Below are 13,565 nucleotides of genomic sequence, written 5' to 3' on the forward strand. Positions count from 1 at the left end.
CCTCGGGAGCGCTGGATGCGGCCGCGGCCGTGGCCGCGAAAATCAACGCGATGTTAATGGCCAAAGGGAAACTGAAGCCGGCGCCCAGCACGGCGGACAAGGTGGGTGTCCGGAGGGGCGGCGGGAGCCGAGCTGTGCCGGTGGAACCGCCAGGCCCCGGGGCGGTGGGCGAGGGTGGGTGTTTTCTGGAGACCTGCGACAGTTATTTTTCGGAATAGCTCTCAATGAGACGGGAAATGATGGAGGTTTGCTTTGTAAAGTAGGATATAACAAAAAACAACCGGAAAAGCTTTTCAAAATTTTTTTCAGAATAACAGAAAATAGTGACGTAAGTGTAAGGTCAGTCCTGCTGCTCTTCTGTGAGGCTTAACCAAAGGGATCTGTAGGAAGGCGATGAACTTTTTTCTGAAGTATTCTCTAAGTAGTACTGCTGATGTAAAAACTGCTGTATAAAACAGCCAGTTTAAAATATGACACCAAATTATTTTCATGCTTAAACAAGTTATCGATAGGAGCCGTATGTCCAAGTTCTAAACAACTTGGTCAGCTTCTGGTCAGCCCTGACCTGAACCTTGATCAGCCCTGAAGTGGTCGGGCAGTTGGACTAGATGATCATTGTAAGTCCCTTCCAACTGAACTTTTCTATTCTAAAGCAAGTATAACTTAAAGCCTGTATTCCAGTTTCAGTAACAGGAACAGTTTTGCTTTTCTGCATGTTGTTAGCCTATGCTAGAGCCAAGTTTAGAAGGCTGTTTCAAGTTTCCTTCCAAACTTGTTCAAATATAAAGTTAACAAGAAGAGTATGTTTTCACAGCATATTGTATCTTCTTTTTCACGTGCATAGTATTGGTGGGACTGCCAGTTATGTTCTGAGAGTTTGCCTTGGGAGGCAGCATCAAAATGAGTACTCGTTTTGTCATTGGATTTATTCATAGATAGTGTAAGAAAGAGTAGCAAATGTGCCCTGCCACCTGTTCACCGTAATTGGTTCTCTGTAGGTTCTGTATCCGAAATGATCATTACAGCCTTTTTAATATGTGAGGTTTGGTAGTGAGTGTTTCTTTGATCGTTGCTATCAGCAATCCTAGGTGGCTTTACACATTGTTTGGTGCATGATGATGTCTGCTTCTCAATATTTAATATCCACCTGCGGATGTGAAAGTTTCAGCGTTGAAGAACACGTGGCTTGGTTTCAGGTAGCCTCCCTAGTCATACCAGATGGAAGTAAAGTCTATTTGCTGACTGGCACTTTGAGACACGTAAAAACTAGAAGATACTGTCATGTCTCGTTCTTCCATCTATGTTTTTTCCATAAGCTCTGGTGGCATTCTGGCATCCTGTGACAAATTTTACTGCTGTGGGAACCACTTAACCAATTAATTAATTTGCTAATGGGATTATTTTTTTATTGCATATGTTGCTTTTGTTAGGAAATGTTCAGCGATGACATTTTCAGACTAATTAACTCTGACAGCACTTCAGATTGTGAGCGAATGGAAATTAAGGAGCCTGCACGTTAGTGAATGTACTTTTTTTTTTTTAAAAGTGTGGAAGGAATGAAGAAATAGAATGCATGTACAATGCATTAGACTTATGTCCCTCTATAGCTGCCTTCTGGCTCTCATGCAAGTGCCGTGCTTCATGTGATATTTATGAGAGTGGATAGATACCTTTTGGATGTTACTGGAAGGTTCTCTTTTTATAGAGTCTTGTTTTACGTTTATGTTCCCAAAAGCATTTCAGAATTTTTAGATGGATGTGCTGTCTAACTCTCTGTATGTGGAAAAAGCTATAAGGTCTTTGTCGTAACTCCAACTCTTCTGCCGTATCTTCTGAATCAGTTTGTGAATCCATGGCGTTTTCTTTCTTAGCCCTTAGATACTGACAAAAAATATTATGCCTTTGTTTTAAAAAAAGGAGCGGGGAGGGAAGTGCAGTCATAGTGTGGATGAGTTTAGATCTTGAACAGAAATTCTAAATTCTATGCCTATGTAAGGGGAGTTGAGAGAAGTATGATGTTTGGCTACTAATATGTTTTATTAGTCTCACAGATTTCTGTCGGAGATGCCAATTCGAGTGTAAGATGCCTTGGTTTGATTTGAGCAACTTTACTGCTTAGTTCTACATCTGTTTCTCCATTTACAGTAATTACTTACTATATTAAAATGTGCTGAAGATAAAACTAGTGTTTTTATTTGGGCTCAAGGTTGTGAAGAGGTAGATTATTAAGTAGTAGATATAATGTGCTTTCTGCTAATATTTGTAAAGCTTTTGGGTTCAACAGCTGAAAGCGGAGAATGAAAAGGATATTCACCTCTAGAGTACTAGGGTCAATTTGTTTGTTACATCATTTGTCTCTGCTTTCCAACTGCTGGTCTTTTGCAACGGTTGTCTTTGAAGCTGCAGGCTCTGGGAAAAGGTCCGTCTACAAGTAAAAGCAAAGATGACCTTGTGGTGGCAGAGGTAGAAATCAATGATGTCCCCCTCACGTGCAGAAACCTGCTGACGAGAGGACAGACTCAGGATGAGGTATGTTCAGGATCTACGTCTGATTTGTTAGGCTTGGCAGGATGTTTGTACCTGCTTGTAAGGTTAAAAGAGCTTGCAATAAACTATATTCAGTGGTTATTTCCTCTTTTTACAAAACTCGTGTTTTCTAAGACACTTTGTTTAGTAGTTTATTGGTTTGTTCAATAAAATGTCATATGATGAGGTAAGGTAGCATAGCTAGTATCCCTCAGCGGACACCATTCATTCTCTTAACACTTTATTAATGACTTCCGGTCTTTTTCTACAACAACATAGCTTAAACCACTTAGGATTTTTTGTGTGTGGTTTGTTTATTATTGGTAAACTTGTCACTGGGTTTTTCAAATTGTTTGTAGATAAGTCGACTGAGTGGAGCAGCTGTCTCTACTCGAGGGAGATTCATGACTGCAGAAGAGAAAGCAAAAGTGGGACCCGGGTTTGTATTTCTTTTTTGGAGTTTCTGCTTTTTTTTCTCATTGGGTGGTGAAGTGGTGGGGGTTTTGTTTGGTTTGTTTTTCATGAGCAGTGTCACATTTGGGTGCCAGAGCGAATTGACTATTGAGTGTTTCGAATATGTTTACCTTTATGATAGTCCTGACTGCCTAGCTGCTTTCCTACCTGGTTAATATTGATAGGGTGAAATTAAAAAAAAAAAAACAAAAAACACCAAAAAAACCCCCCCGACAACAAACCAAACACAAATGTGACAGATCAGACTGTGCTGAACTTCTTCTGACTGAACACTCTACTGGTTTATGATAAACTGCCTGACTGCCTAGCTGCTTTCCTACCTGGTTAATATTGATAGGGTGAAATTAAAAAAAACAAAAAACACCAAAAAAACCCCCCCAACAACAAACCAAACACAAATGTGACAGATCAGACTGTGCTGAACTTCTTCTGACTGAACACTCTACTGGATCTCGTGTGCATTTTGCCGAGAATGGTCAACTTTCCAATTACAAAGAGAGCTAATACTTCATAGACTCAGTGCTTTTAGTTAGTTAACCTTTCATGTGGACAAGCAAATTAAAGTTTTCAGTGATACAACTTTAATAAGTCGTCATGTAAATAATTTCTGAATCTTTTTAGTTTTCAGTGCAAAGCTTTGCTTACTGAGCACTGTGATATTCAATGAATATGTATTTACTTCCTTATTTGAAGAGTACTTCAAACTTATGGAAGACTTCATCTAGTTGACTGTAATATAATTAGATTGAATCCATTATTTTATGTTCTCTGTGGGTTTAATGGAATTTTTGACATTTCCTTTCCAGAGATCGTCCTTTGTATCTTCATGTCCAGGGTCAGACACGGGAATTGGTTGACAGTAAGTGTACAAAGCATTCTGCTTTTTCTCTCATTATTTGTGATAAAGGGGTTTTACTAAGGGGCTTTGTTATGACCAGTGTGGATTTGTACTATAAACATCTCAGTGTTGATAACAGACCCAAAACTCAAAAACTACCTGAGCTGCTGTGTAGTGCATCCTGTAAGTCACAAAACCAAAACTTTTGGTAGACTACAAGGAAAGTGGGGGGAGTGGGTAGGGTTCTTGGACAGGTACAGCTCTTACATATAAGTTTATTCACTGATAATATGCTGAGATCTTGTTACAATAGGTGTGTGACAGGGAGACCTTCCCTTTAATGTACAAATATGAACATTTTTTGTGAAATATCTACATTTCCATTAGAAGAACAAAGAACTCCTCTCTTGCCTCTGCCTGCTGGAAAGGAAGGAAAACTATGAACTGTTTAGGTGTTCATTTGTTCTGTGTATCAGTTCACGGGCTTGCCCTCAGATGTTTCTTGAAACTTGAAGCTGCCCACTTGTATCTACCTTGATTTCCACAGCCAGTAAACAATTTTTCACGTGTTAGTTTGCTCATTCATGTAAATGTAAATTCTATACAGGGTTAATGTAAATGTTTCTAGCATTTGTTAAAATGTGTGGGCTAAAACCTCCCACCTGCATATATTAGCCTAAGCTTTATCAGGGTGGGAGTATAGAAAGAACCCTGATGCTTGTGGCCATCCTTTGTGATCCAGTCCCAGAATGCTAATATTGGGCCCCACCGTCAGATGCAATCTTTCTGCCTGTAGATCTGCTGTCACAGAATATGGGAAAGTAATCTAGGCACTTCACAATTTGGTTAATCTGGTTAGTTGACAAGGGCTGAAATATAAATGAATTTCATATTCTGTCAACTAGGAGCTGTTAACCGAATTAAAGAGATAATTACTAATGGAGTAGTGAAAGCAGCCACAGGTTCTAGTCCAACGTTCAACGGAGCTACAGTTACTGTCTATCACCAGCCAGCCCCTATTACTCAGTTGTCTCCAGCAGTTGGCCAAAAACCTCCATTCCAGTCAGGGGTGAGTAATTCATTTATGTGACTTTCACTGAGTATCACTGATTACAAGATCTGCCTATTACAAAGTATACATGTAATGTGCTATTTATTTAGGAAAAAAAAAACCAAAACAAACCAAAACGCCAAACACAAAAAAAACTAAACCAAAAAAACACCCCAAAAAATCAAGAAGCACTTTGCGTCTTGTGAAAACTGGAGGACTAATCAGACTGAGTCTGAAGAGTGAGACTCAGATGACAGTAGCCTCCTAAAAAGAAAAGGGATGGAGAGAGCAGTCCTACTTACAGAAAAGCAAAGGACTGACTGTGCCATCCAACACAACTATTGAGACTGTGATAGAAATAAGATTTCTGGCCTTCAGTGAAATGAGCATCCTAATTCTTAGAGTGAGATAATAACCTTTTACGGTTACATTTACAGATGCATTATGTTCAGGACAAATTGTTTGTTGGTCTGGAACATGCCGTACCTACTTTTAATGTGAAGGAGAAGGTGGAAGGGCCTGGTTGCTCCTACTTGCAGCACATTCAAATTGAAACAGGTGCCAAAGTCTTTCTTCGTGGGAAAGGCTCAGGTTGCATAGAACCGGCATCGGGCAGAGAAGCTTTTGAACCCATGTACATCTACATCAGGTATGAGCGGGGTTTTAAAAAAAATAAAATAAAAATCCCAGTGACCAGTCATGAATGTAGCTTAATGTTTAATCAGTTTGGGGAATTCTTCATTCTGACTGACTTAATGCAAATCAGGTTCTCAATTGAACCTGACTTTTATTTTAATAGAGATGTCTCTAAAGTGATAAAGATACCAACCATATGATGATATGGTATAAAGTGATATTCAACCATAAGATAATGCTTTTATTGGGAACACAGTAAAGCTGCGTTCTTTTTGGGCTTGGGCTGTGTCGTTGAGCTTTAAAGGAAGAATAAAATGGAAGGAAGAATACAAAATGCACTGACCAATCAAGTCAGTGTTCTGTGCTTGTTTCTTGCAGTATTTAGACTAACCTGAATTTTCAAGTAGAAAATAAATACTCATCACTTTTGTTCACAATTGTGCTAAATAGCTGCAGAGCTGCTAGAGTCCTGTTGAGGTGACTGATCTCTCATTAAAGGGATAAGAGCTGACAGCAGGTTGCTGATGAAAGAAGTAGCTCCCAAATTTGGCAGAAACATTTGTGCTTATGAGGTATTTTTTTTGTATGTGTTTTCAGTCACCCAAAGCCAGAAGGTTTGGCAGCTGCTAAAAAGCTGTGTGAGAATCTATTGCAAACCGTGAGTAGCTCAAAAATAGGAGATTTCAGAGCCTGTCGTAGCTTTAGCGTGTGCCTGGCTAATGATTTTTTTTTTTTAACCTCTCAGCAAAACTGTCTATGTGTTCTGACTTGCTAATAGGTTTTTCCTTCTAAGTACTGCTGTCTGATTTTGTACAGTGAACAAACATTTCTCAGGATGGAGCTGTAGTAGTGGAATTTTGGGGAAAAAAATGCAAATGCTTCCTGAGCAGAATGGGGGGTGGAAATTGTCTGACTGTATGCATACATAAAGGAATCCTGCTTTTTTCTGATTGCTGTAGCTTTCCTTGCTTTAGCTTTAAAAGTTACCCAGAGCCACGCTGTCTGCTGTATCTTTCCTAAAGTGATTGTTGTACCAAAAAAATTTTAGAAAATCTCTCACATGCACACATAGAAAATGAATTTCTTAGCTTTTCTTACATGAATGCAAATAGAGTAAAATCCTGTGAGACAATCTTTCTGTTAGTATCGATAATTGAGTATGGGCTACAAAGTCTCTTTTGAAAAATGTACGGAAGCTTTTAGATTCTTTGACTTTGAGTATTTTTGTCTCTACCGGAGTAACTAGTTTGCCACTCTCTATTTCCTGTGAAAGATTATCCTGTATTTTACACAAATCTGGCACAGAGACCAGCAGGATTAGTGGGATGTTCAGCGGGGTTTTGGTGGTGTTTTTGGTCTGTGAGGTTTATGTTTTCAGTTTTTATGTTTGGATTATAGCTGTCTTTGTGCATAGTATGTTCTGTAATCAAAGTCCCCTTACAGTTCTATGGGGATGCACGGTAAGATGCCTTTTGCCTGCAAAAGATTAATATAGTAAATAGATGTTTATTGTCTAATCTTTTAAAATCCTTTGTAGGTTCATGCTGAATACTCCCGATTTGTGAATCAGATAACCACTGCGGTACCCTTAGCAGGTAAACATTAGTAATAATGAAGTCTTTGAAGCTGTATTCTGCAGAGCTCTTCTTACAGTTAGTTTTGTGGAATTTATTTACTTGTGGAGGTCTTTGTATTAAGTCCTTCAGTTGAAAAGGAGTCCAGCTTCTTTTACATTTGGTAATTAAATTTACTATTTTTGTGACTCTAACTGAATTGAAGATGACCCTCTTTTCCCCTTTCTCTCACCAGGCTTCACACAGCCTGCCGCTATAAATAGCGTACCTTCCCAGCCATCGTATTACCCTTCCAATGGATATCAGTCTGGTTATCCTGTTGTTCCCCCTCCTCAACAACCAGTTCAGCCACCATATGGTGTACCAGGCATAGTACCGCCTGCAGTGCCATTGGCACCTGGAGTCTTAACAACACTACCTACAGGAGTTCCGCCTGTGCCGACACAGTATCCAATCTCTCAAGTACAGCCTCCAGCCAGCACTGGCCAGGTACTGCCACAGATTAATTATTTGCCCTATAGTTGTCAACTTACTAAGCTGTTTGCTAACAATAAAATACTTAAAAGTAGTTCCAGATGGATAATTCTTCTTTAGGGCATTTTTTTGATTATTGCTTTGCTGATGCTTCTGTCTAAGCAACTAAATTGTTGGTATGGTTGCTTCATACTGCGTTTGTCATATCATAGCCACCTGTTAACATAAAGGATATTTGCAGGGATGGTCACTTGTTTATGGAAAGTGTTGTCACAGGCTGTGATACAGCTATGTAGGTACAATGAGTTTGAGTTACAGATAGTGATTATTTTGAGGTGGGAGCATTCTATAAATGAAATACTTGCCTTATCTTTAAGTTGTGAATTTCCTTTTAGTTTCTCTTGGGTTCTGCAAAGAGAAACTAGTTGTGTGTTCTGCTCCTGTGTATGAAACTGTACATTGAATTAATACTTTATATGCATATTATGAAATTTTCTTGTGTTTTGTTTTCAACTTCTGCATGCCAGAGTCCACTGAGTGGTCCTTTTCTTCCTGCTGCCCCAGTAAAAACAACCGTGCCGACTGGTACACAGCCACAAGTCCAACCCCATCCCCAAGGTCAAAAGAGACGCTTCACTGAGGAACTACCGGATGAGAGAGAGTCAGGACTGCTGGGATATCAGGTGGAATAAAATCGGCAATTTTACTTCATTCGCCAAAATGGAACTTGGCTGGAGAGGGATTGTTATTAGCACAGTTTATTTGACAACAGTCATGCAAGACCTTTGGCAGATGGTAGCAATTGTTACAAAACACGCTTTGGTTTCTTTGAGTGGATGCACTGTTCTTAAACTGTGGCTGACTTGATTCATTGGCAGCTTGCTTTCCATACCCTCAATCTTTTGTGAAGAATAGCAGTGCGTTCAGGTCAAAGAGATGACAAGAGCGTGTTACTGGTTAGTTTAAAGGGAGATTGTTTGGGATTTTGTGGGTCTTTTGAGTGGGCTTGTTTGAGGGGTGGGAGGGAAATGTGGTAATAACTTCCAGATTTTCCCGTTTACCTTTCTTGCAGGTTACACTTGAGAGGATTTCAAGAAGCCTAGTTTTAAGAGATTGATGATTTTTTTTTTTTTTAGATAGCAAATGTTAGACAGTTGATTTTAATAAAAATAGTTTTTGAGGAGTTCTTCAGACTTGTATGTGAGAAAAGGGAGTTTCTGCAAATGCTTCTGTGATGACACACCCCTGCTCACAGGCAGAAACCCTTAATAAAAGCTTTGCCTAGAGAAAAAAAGGAACTGCCTATATGTTAGACCTAATATTAGTATCCTGAGCAGAGTTTACTGTGGCATGAGGTCTATACAGTATTCAGAATTACCTTATTGAAGAGGTAATAAGTCAATCCGTGAACTAAGCGGCTATCTTTACTGTCCTGAACTACTGGAAAGGTGGAGTAGGTGGTGAGGTGTCTTCCATATTGGTGCTCAGGCGTCTTTCTTACTACATTACCCACAGTATTTTTAGGAGAAAGCGTTTTGTTTAACAATGGCAATTAGTGGTTTCTTCTACTAGTTGGCAATATGCTCTGAAAAGTTGGGTTTCCTATCATTATCATTAAGGAGCTATAGCTTATGTTGTAGTTGTAGATTTGCTAATGCCGTGTGTTTTTCTGCTCATAGCATGGACCCATTCATATGACTAATTTAGGTACAGGCTTCTCCAGTCAGAGTGAAATCGATGGAGCCGGATCGAAGCCAGCAAGTTCCTCAGGAAAGGAGAGAGAGAGGGACAGGTGAGTGATGAAAGAATTATGTTCAGTCTTTTCTGATTCTGATGGAAAGCTTATTTCAAATCTGTGTTTCATGTTCTCTTGTGTGACTTAGGATCTGGAGGGGGTTGTTTGTTTTGTTGTGGGTGGTTTTTTGTGTTGGGTGGTTTTTTGTTGTTTTTTGGGTGTGTGTGTGTTTGTTTTTAAGGAGAAGGGATGCAAGGGTTACCTTTTGATGCTACATAAAGAAAATAGCTTAATTTCCACTCCTCCCTAAGTCTGTATGCTCTTACTTTGTCTGGGTGTGGTATTTTGCCAACTTCTTGAGATGACAGGATATTCTTGTGAAATAGGTTAGCACTTACACTTTAAATTATTCCAATTCTAAAACATATCTGGAAAAGTTGTAAACTTGAAATTTTGCAGCCTGAAATTTCAGCGAAAGATTTACTTGATAGTCCCTTTTGTTTTCTCATCATTATGAAATATGTCATCAAGGGTTTTGGTAAAGTTTTCTATGTTCTACATCTTGTATGTAGTCCTAAACTCAGCCTAGCTATTTGAAGTCATCAGGCATCACTGCTCTTCCATATGCACTCCAGTGTATTGAGCCACAAAACTGTCAGGCTTGCACTTTATTTCATAGCATCATAGCATGGTTTGGGTTGGAAGGGACCTTTAAAGATCATCTAGTCCGCCCCCTCTGCCATGGGGAGGGACATCTACTAGATCAGGTTGCTCAAAGCCTTGTCCAGCCTGACCTTGAACACTTCCAGGGAGAGGGCATCTACCACTTCTCTGGGCAAGCTGTGCCAGTGTCTCATCACCATTCATAACAGAATTTCTTCCTTATATCTAATCTACGTCTGCCCTCTTCTTGTTTAAAACCATTACGCCTTGTCCTGTCACTTTAGGCCTTGGTAAAAAGTCTCTCTCCATCTTCCTTATAAGCCTCCTTTAGGTACTGAAAGGCCAATAAGGTCTCCCCGAAGCCTGCTCTTCTCCAGACTGGGCAACTCCAACTCTCTGAGCCTTTCTTCGTAGGAGAGGTGTTCCAGCCCTCGGATCATTTTTGTGGCCTCCTCCGGACCTGCTCCAACAGGTCCGTGTCTTCTGCTGGGGATCCCAGAGCTGGATGCAGTGCTCCAGGTGGGGTCTCAAGAGAGCAGAGTAGAGGGGGAGGATCACTTCCCTCAACCTGCTGGCCACGCTGCTTTTGATGCAGCCCAGGACATGATTGGCTTTCTGGGCTGCAAGCACATGTTAGCACCTTGTGTCCAATTTTTCATCCACTAGTATCCCCAAGTCCTTTTCTGCAGGGCTGCTCTCAATCCGTTCATCCTCCAGACAGTGTTGATACTGGGGATTGCTCTGACCCAAGTGCAGGACCTTGCACTTGGCCTTGTTGAACTTCATGAGATTTGCATGGGCCCACTCAAGCTTGTCAAGGTCTCTCTGGGTGGTATCCCTTCCTTCTGGTGTATCAACCGCACCACTCAGCTTGGTGTCATCTGCAAACTTGTGGAGGGGGCACTCGATGCCACTGTCTATGTCATTGATGAAGACATTAAATAGCATTGGTCCCAGTATGGACCCTTGAGGGACACCACTTGTTACTGGTTTCCACTTGAACATTGAGCCATTGACTCCAACTCTTTGGACGCAGCCATCCAGCCAATTCCTTAGCCATCTAATAGTCCATCCATCAAATCTATTTCTCTCTGATTTAGAGGTAAGAATGTTGGGGGGAGACCGTATTGAAGGCCTTACAGAAGTCCAGGTAGGTGACATCAGCTGCTCTTCCCTTGTCCACTGATGCAATCACTCCATCATAGAAGGCCACTAGATTAGTCAGGCAATTAAAAGTTAAACTCCTCAGGTCAAGGACTGAGTTATGAATTTGTTTGCTATTACCTTTGACTCTTTGCTTGTTTAAAAAAAAAAAAAAAAGGAAAAAAAAAAAGAAACAATAAGGGCTTGCGTTGGTTTAAATAGGCAGTTGATGCCTCCGCCAGCTTTTCCTGTCACTGGGATGAAATCGGAATCTGAAGAAAGAAATGGTGCGGGGTCTTTACCAGGCAACCATGGTGAGTGCAATGAATAAAATACGCTTCTAAGTCAAGTTTCTTTTCCCAAATGAGTTTGTGCTGGTCTTAGCACTCATTTAAATCGGTGATTTTTTTTGGCTGTTCTTTACACCACATTGTTTAAGTGAAAAGCAGGTCGTATTGCACTGCTCTAAAATCACTTATGTTCGCTGTGATTATACATACGTGACACTTCTCTTAAAACTTTAATAAATATCTGTATGAATGAGGAGAGTGTAATTAAGTGAAGGACCAAAGACGAGTATTTTTGACCCATCAGCCAGCTGAGGCACAGAATCTCATGAGATTGTTTTGTAACACAGATATGTGGCTTTACATTGTGAACAGCTATCTCTAGAGGCACTAAGGAGTATCAGTGGGAGTTATGGTTCAGGTGTGTATTTACAGACATGACTTACGTCTACCTTGTCTGCAAACAACAGAAGTGCTGTCAGATTTCATCGTTTTGTAGGGCTTTCATACATCAAGTATTTGCAACTTGGTAAAACATGTAATCGTTTTAATTCTCCTGGTAGTTCAGTGCCTTTCAGGTCTGCAGGTACATCATGTTAGTCTGTTTAACCTTAGTTTTTCTGCAGTATTGGTCCCAGAGATTGCTCTTCTGTTAGCTTTCTTTTGAACAAAATTTCTACTTTTCTTTACATATTTATCTCTTTAACGGTGAAATTGCCATCGCTTAGACCCATTTGCTAACTTTACCTTTTCTGTGTGTTTGTTTCTTCTTTCTCTGTTCTCTTACATGGTTCTGATGGATCACATGTGCTGTTGCTGGTGCTGTTTCGTGTGGCCTTCGACCTTGGATGACCATTGGCCTTGTGACCTCAAAATGGTGTCCAACTAACAATTTACAATTAACATCTTTTTTTATTAACTTGTTTTGGGGCATTTTATCTCTTTATTTTTATTTTTCCTTCTTGGGGGCCGGGGGGGATTGTTTTGTTTTCCCCTCCTAGATCATCAAGCTAAGAAGATGAAAACTGCAGAAAAGGGCTTTGGATTAGTGGCGTATGCTGGAGATTCATCAGATGAAGAGGAGGAACATGGTGGCCATAAAAACGCAAGTACTTTTTCACAGGGATGGAGTTTGGGATACCAGTACCCTTCCTCACAACAGCGAGCTAAGCAACAGATGCCATTTTGGATGGCACCATAAAAGCTGCAGAAGAGTTTTCATTCATCTCTTTTTTTTTTTCCCTCTAGCAATAATGCATGTATATTAAAGAATGAACTTTGCAAATATGCATTGTTTTTACATTTGCAGAAGCTAAGGGTTCAGTATTCCCCCTTGAAAGGGCTCCATTACTTTTAAAATCCTTCTTTCTGCAGTGAATTTGTCAATTAAAAAAAAAATATTTGAAATAATACCCTGACAGGGCTAGTCCCTTATACGATGGGGGAAGTACTGTAAAGAGAAACTAGGGAAGCCTGTCGGTCCGCGTTTCCCATTTTTCCAGGATAACTTAAAAATGGAAAGAGTCAGTCATGCTGACTTCATTCTACACCTGGTGTTCGTATTTTATTGAGCGTTCCTGCTGTCAGCCTGTGCCTGCAGACCTGTTGATCTAATGGTGACCCCGGCTTCAATGTTTGGACTTTCAACAAAGGAAAGGAATATACAGTAGTTCTGAAAAACTGGAGGATCGCATTGCCTAAAACTCGTGATTTGTTTTTATTTTAAGCATCTCCTGTAACTCAGCACTGTTTTTTCTTTAAAATGTGGTTTTACTAACCCCACAACTTCTCGTTCTAGCCAAATGTCGGGGCGGGGGGATGCTCAGTTTTTGGATGGGTTCATCTTGCCGCTGATCGCCATGTGGACTTGGCGTTGCAGCACTGGTAGTTAATGTTCTCCAGTCACCCCTGCGCATTTCATTCCCATTCAGCAGTTCGGACGGAACTCCTTCTCGTGAGATTCGCCCCATCTCTTAACTCATTCACTTACTTGATTCTACCCCTTCTGTTTCACGGTGGTTAAAACAAAGAAAAGGCAGCCGGGTCCACGCAGCGCCAGGACCCCAGCACTGGCCTTGCTATTGCCCTGAAGTGCAGAAGTGGAACCTGGGAATAAGTTGTTGGATTGTTCATGGAGATGAACTGCGACACAGGCTTTCTTGGC

The 13,565-nt window shown here is 40.5% G+C and overlaps 1 protein-coding gene across 1 annotated transcript; it reads left to right on the forward strand.

Moving 5' to 3' along the window:
* Positions 1-5: 5 nt before the first annotated feature.
* On the forward strand, positions 6-12,613 carry KIAA0907 (KIAA0907 ortholog; the record flags this gene model as incomplete). The annotated part of the gene is made up of 13 exons (XM_009584108.1): positions 6-101; positions 2,401-2,529; positions 2,886-2,965; positions 3,807-3,859; positions 4,744-4,907; positions 5,327-5,538; positions 6,123-6,183; positions 7,063-7,120; positions 7,335-7,588; positions 8,101-8,256; positions 9,253-9,365; positions 11,337-11,428; positions 12,403-12,613. Coding segments are annotated over 13 exons (1,668 nt in total), but the record flags the coding sequence as incomplete, so codon positions are not given.
* Between the last annotated feature and the right edge of the window lie 952 nt (positions 12,614-13,565).

Source organism: Fulmarus glacialis, unplaced genomic scaffold (assembly GCF_000690835.1).
Source record: "Fulmarus glacialis isolate BGI_N327 unplaced genomic scaffold, ASM69083v1 scaffold9728, whole genome shotgun sequence".
Classification (NCBI taxonomy): domain Eukaryota; kingdom Metazoa; phylum Chordata; class Aves; order Procellariiformes; family Procellariidae; genus Fulmarus; species Fulmarus glacialis.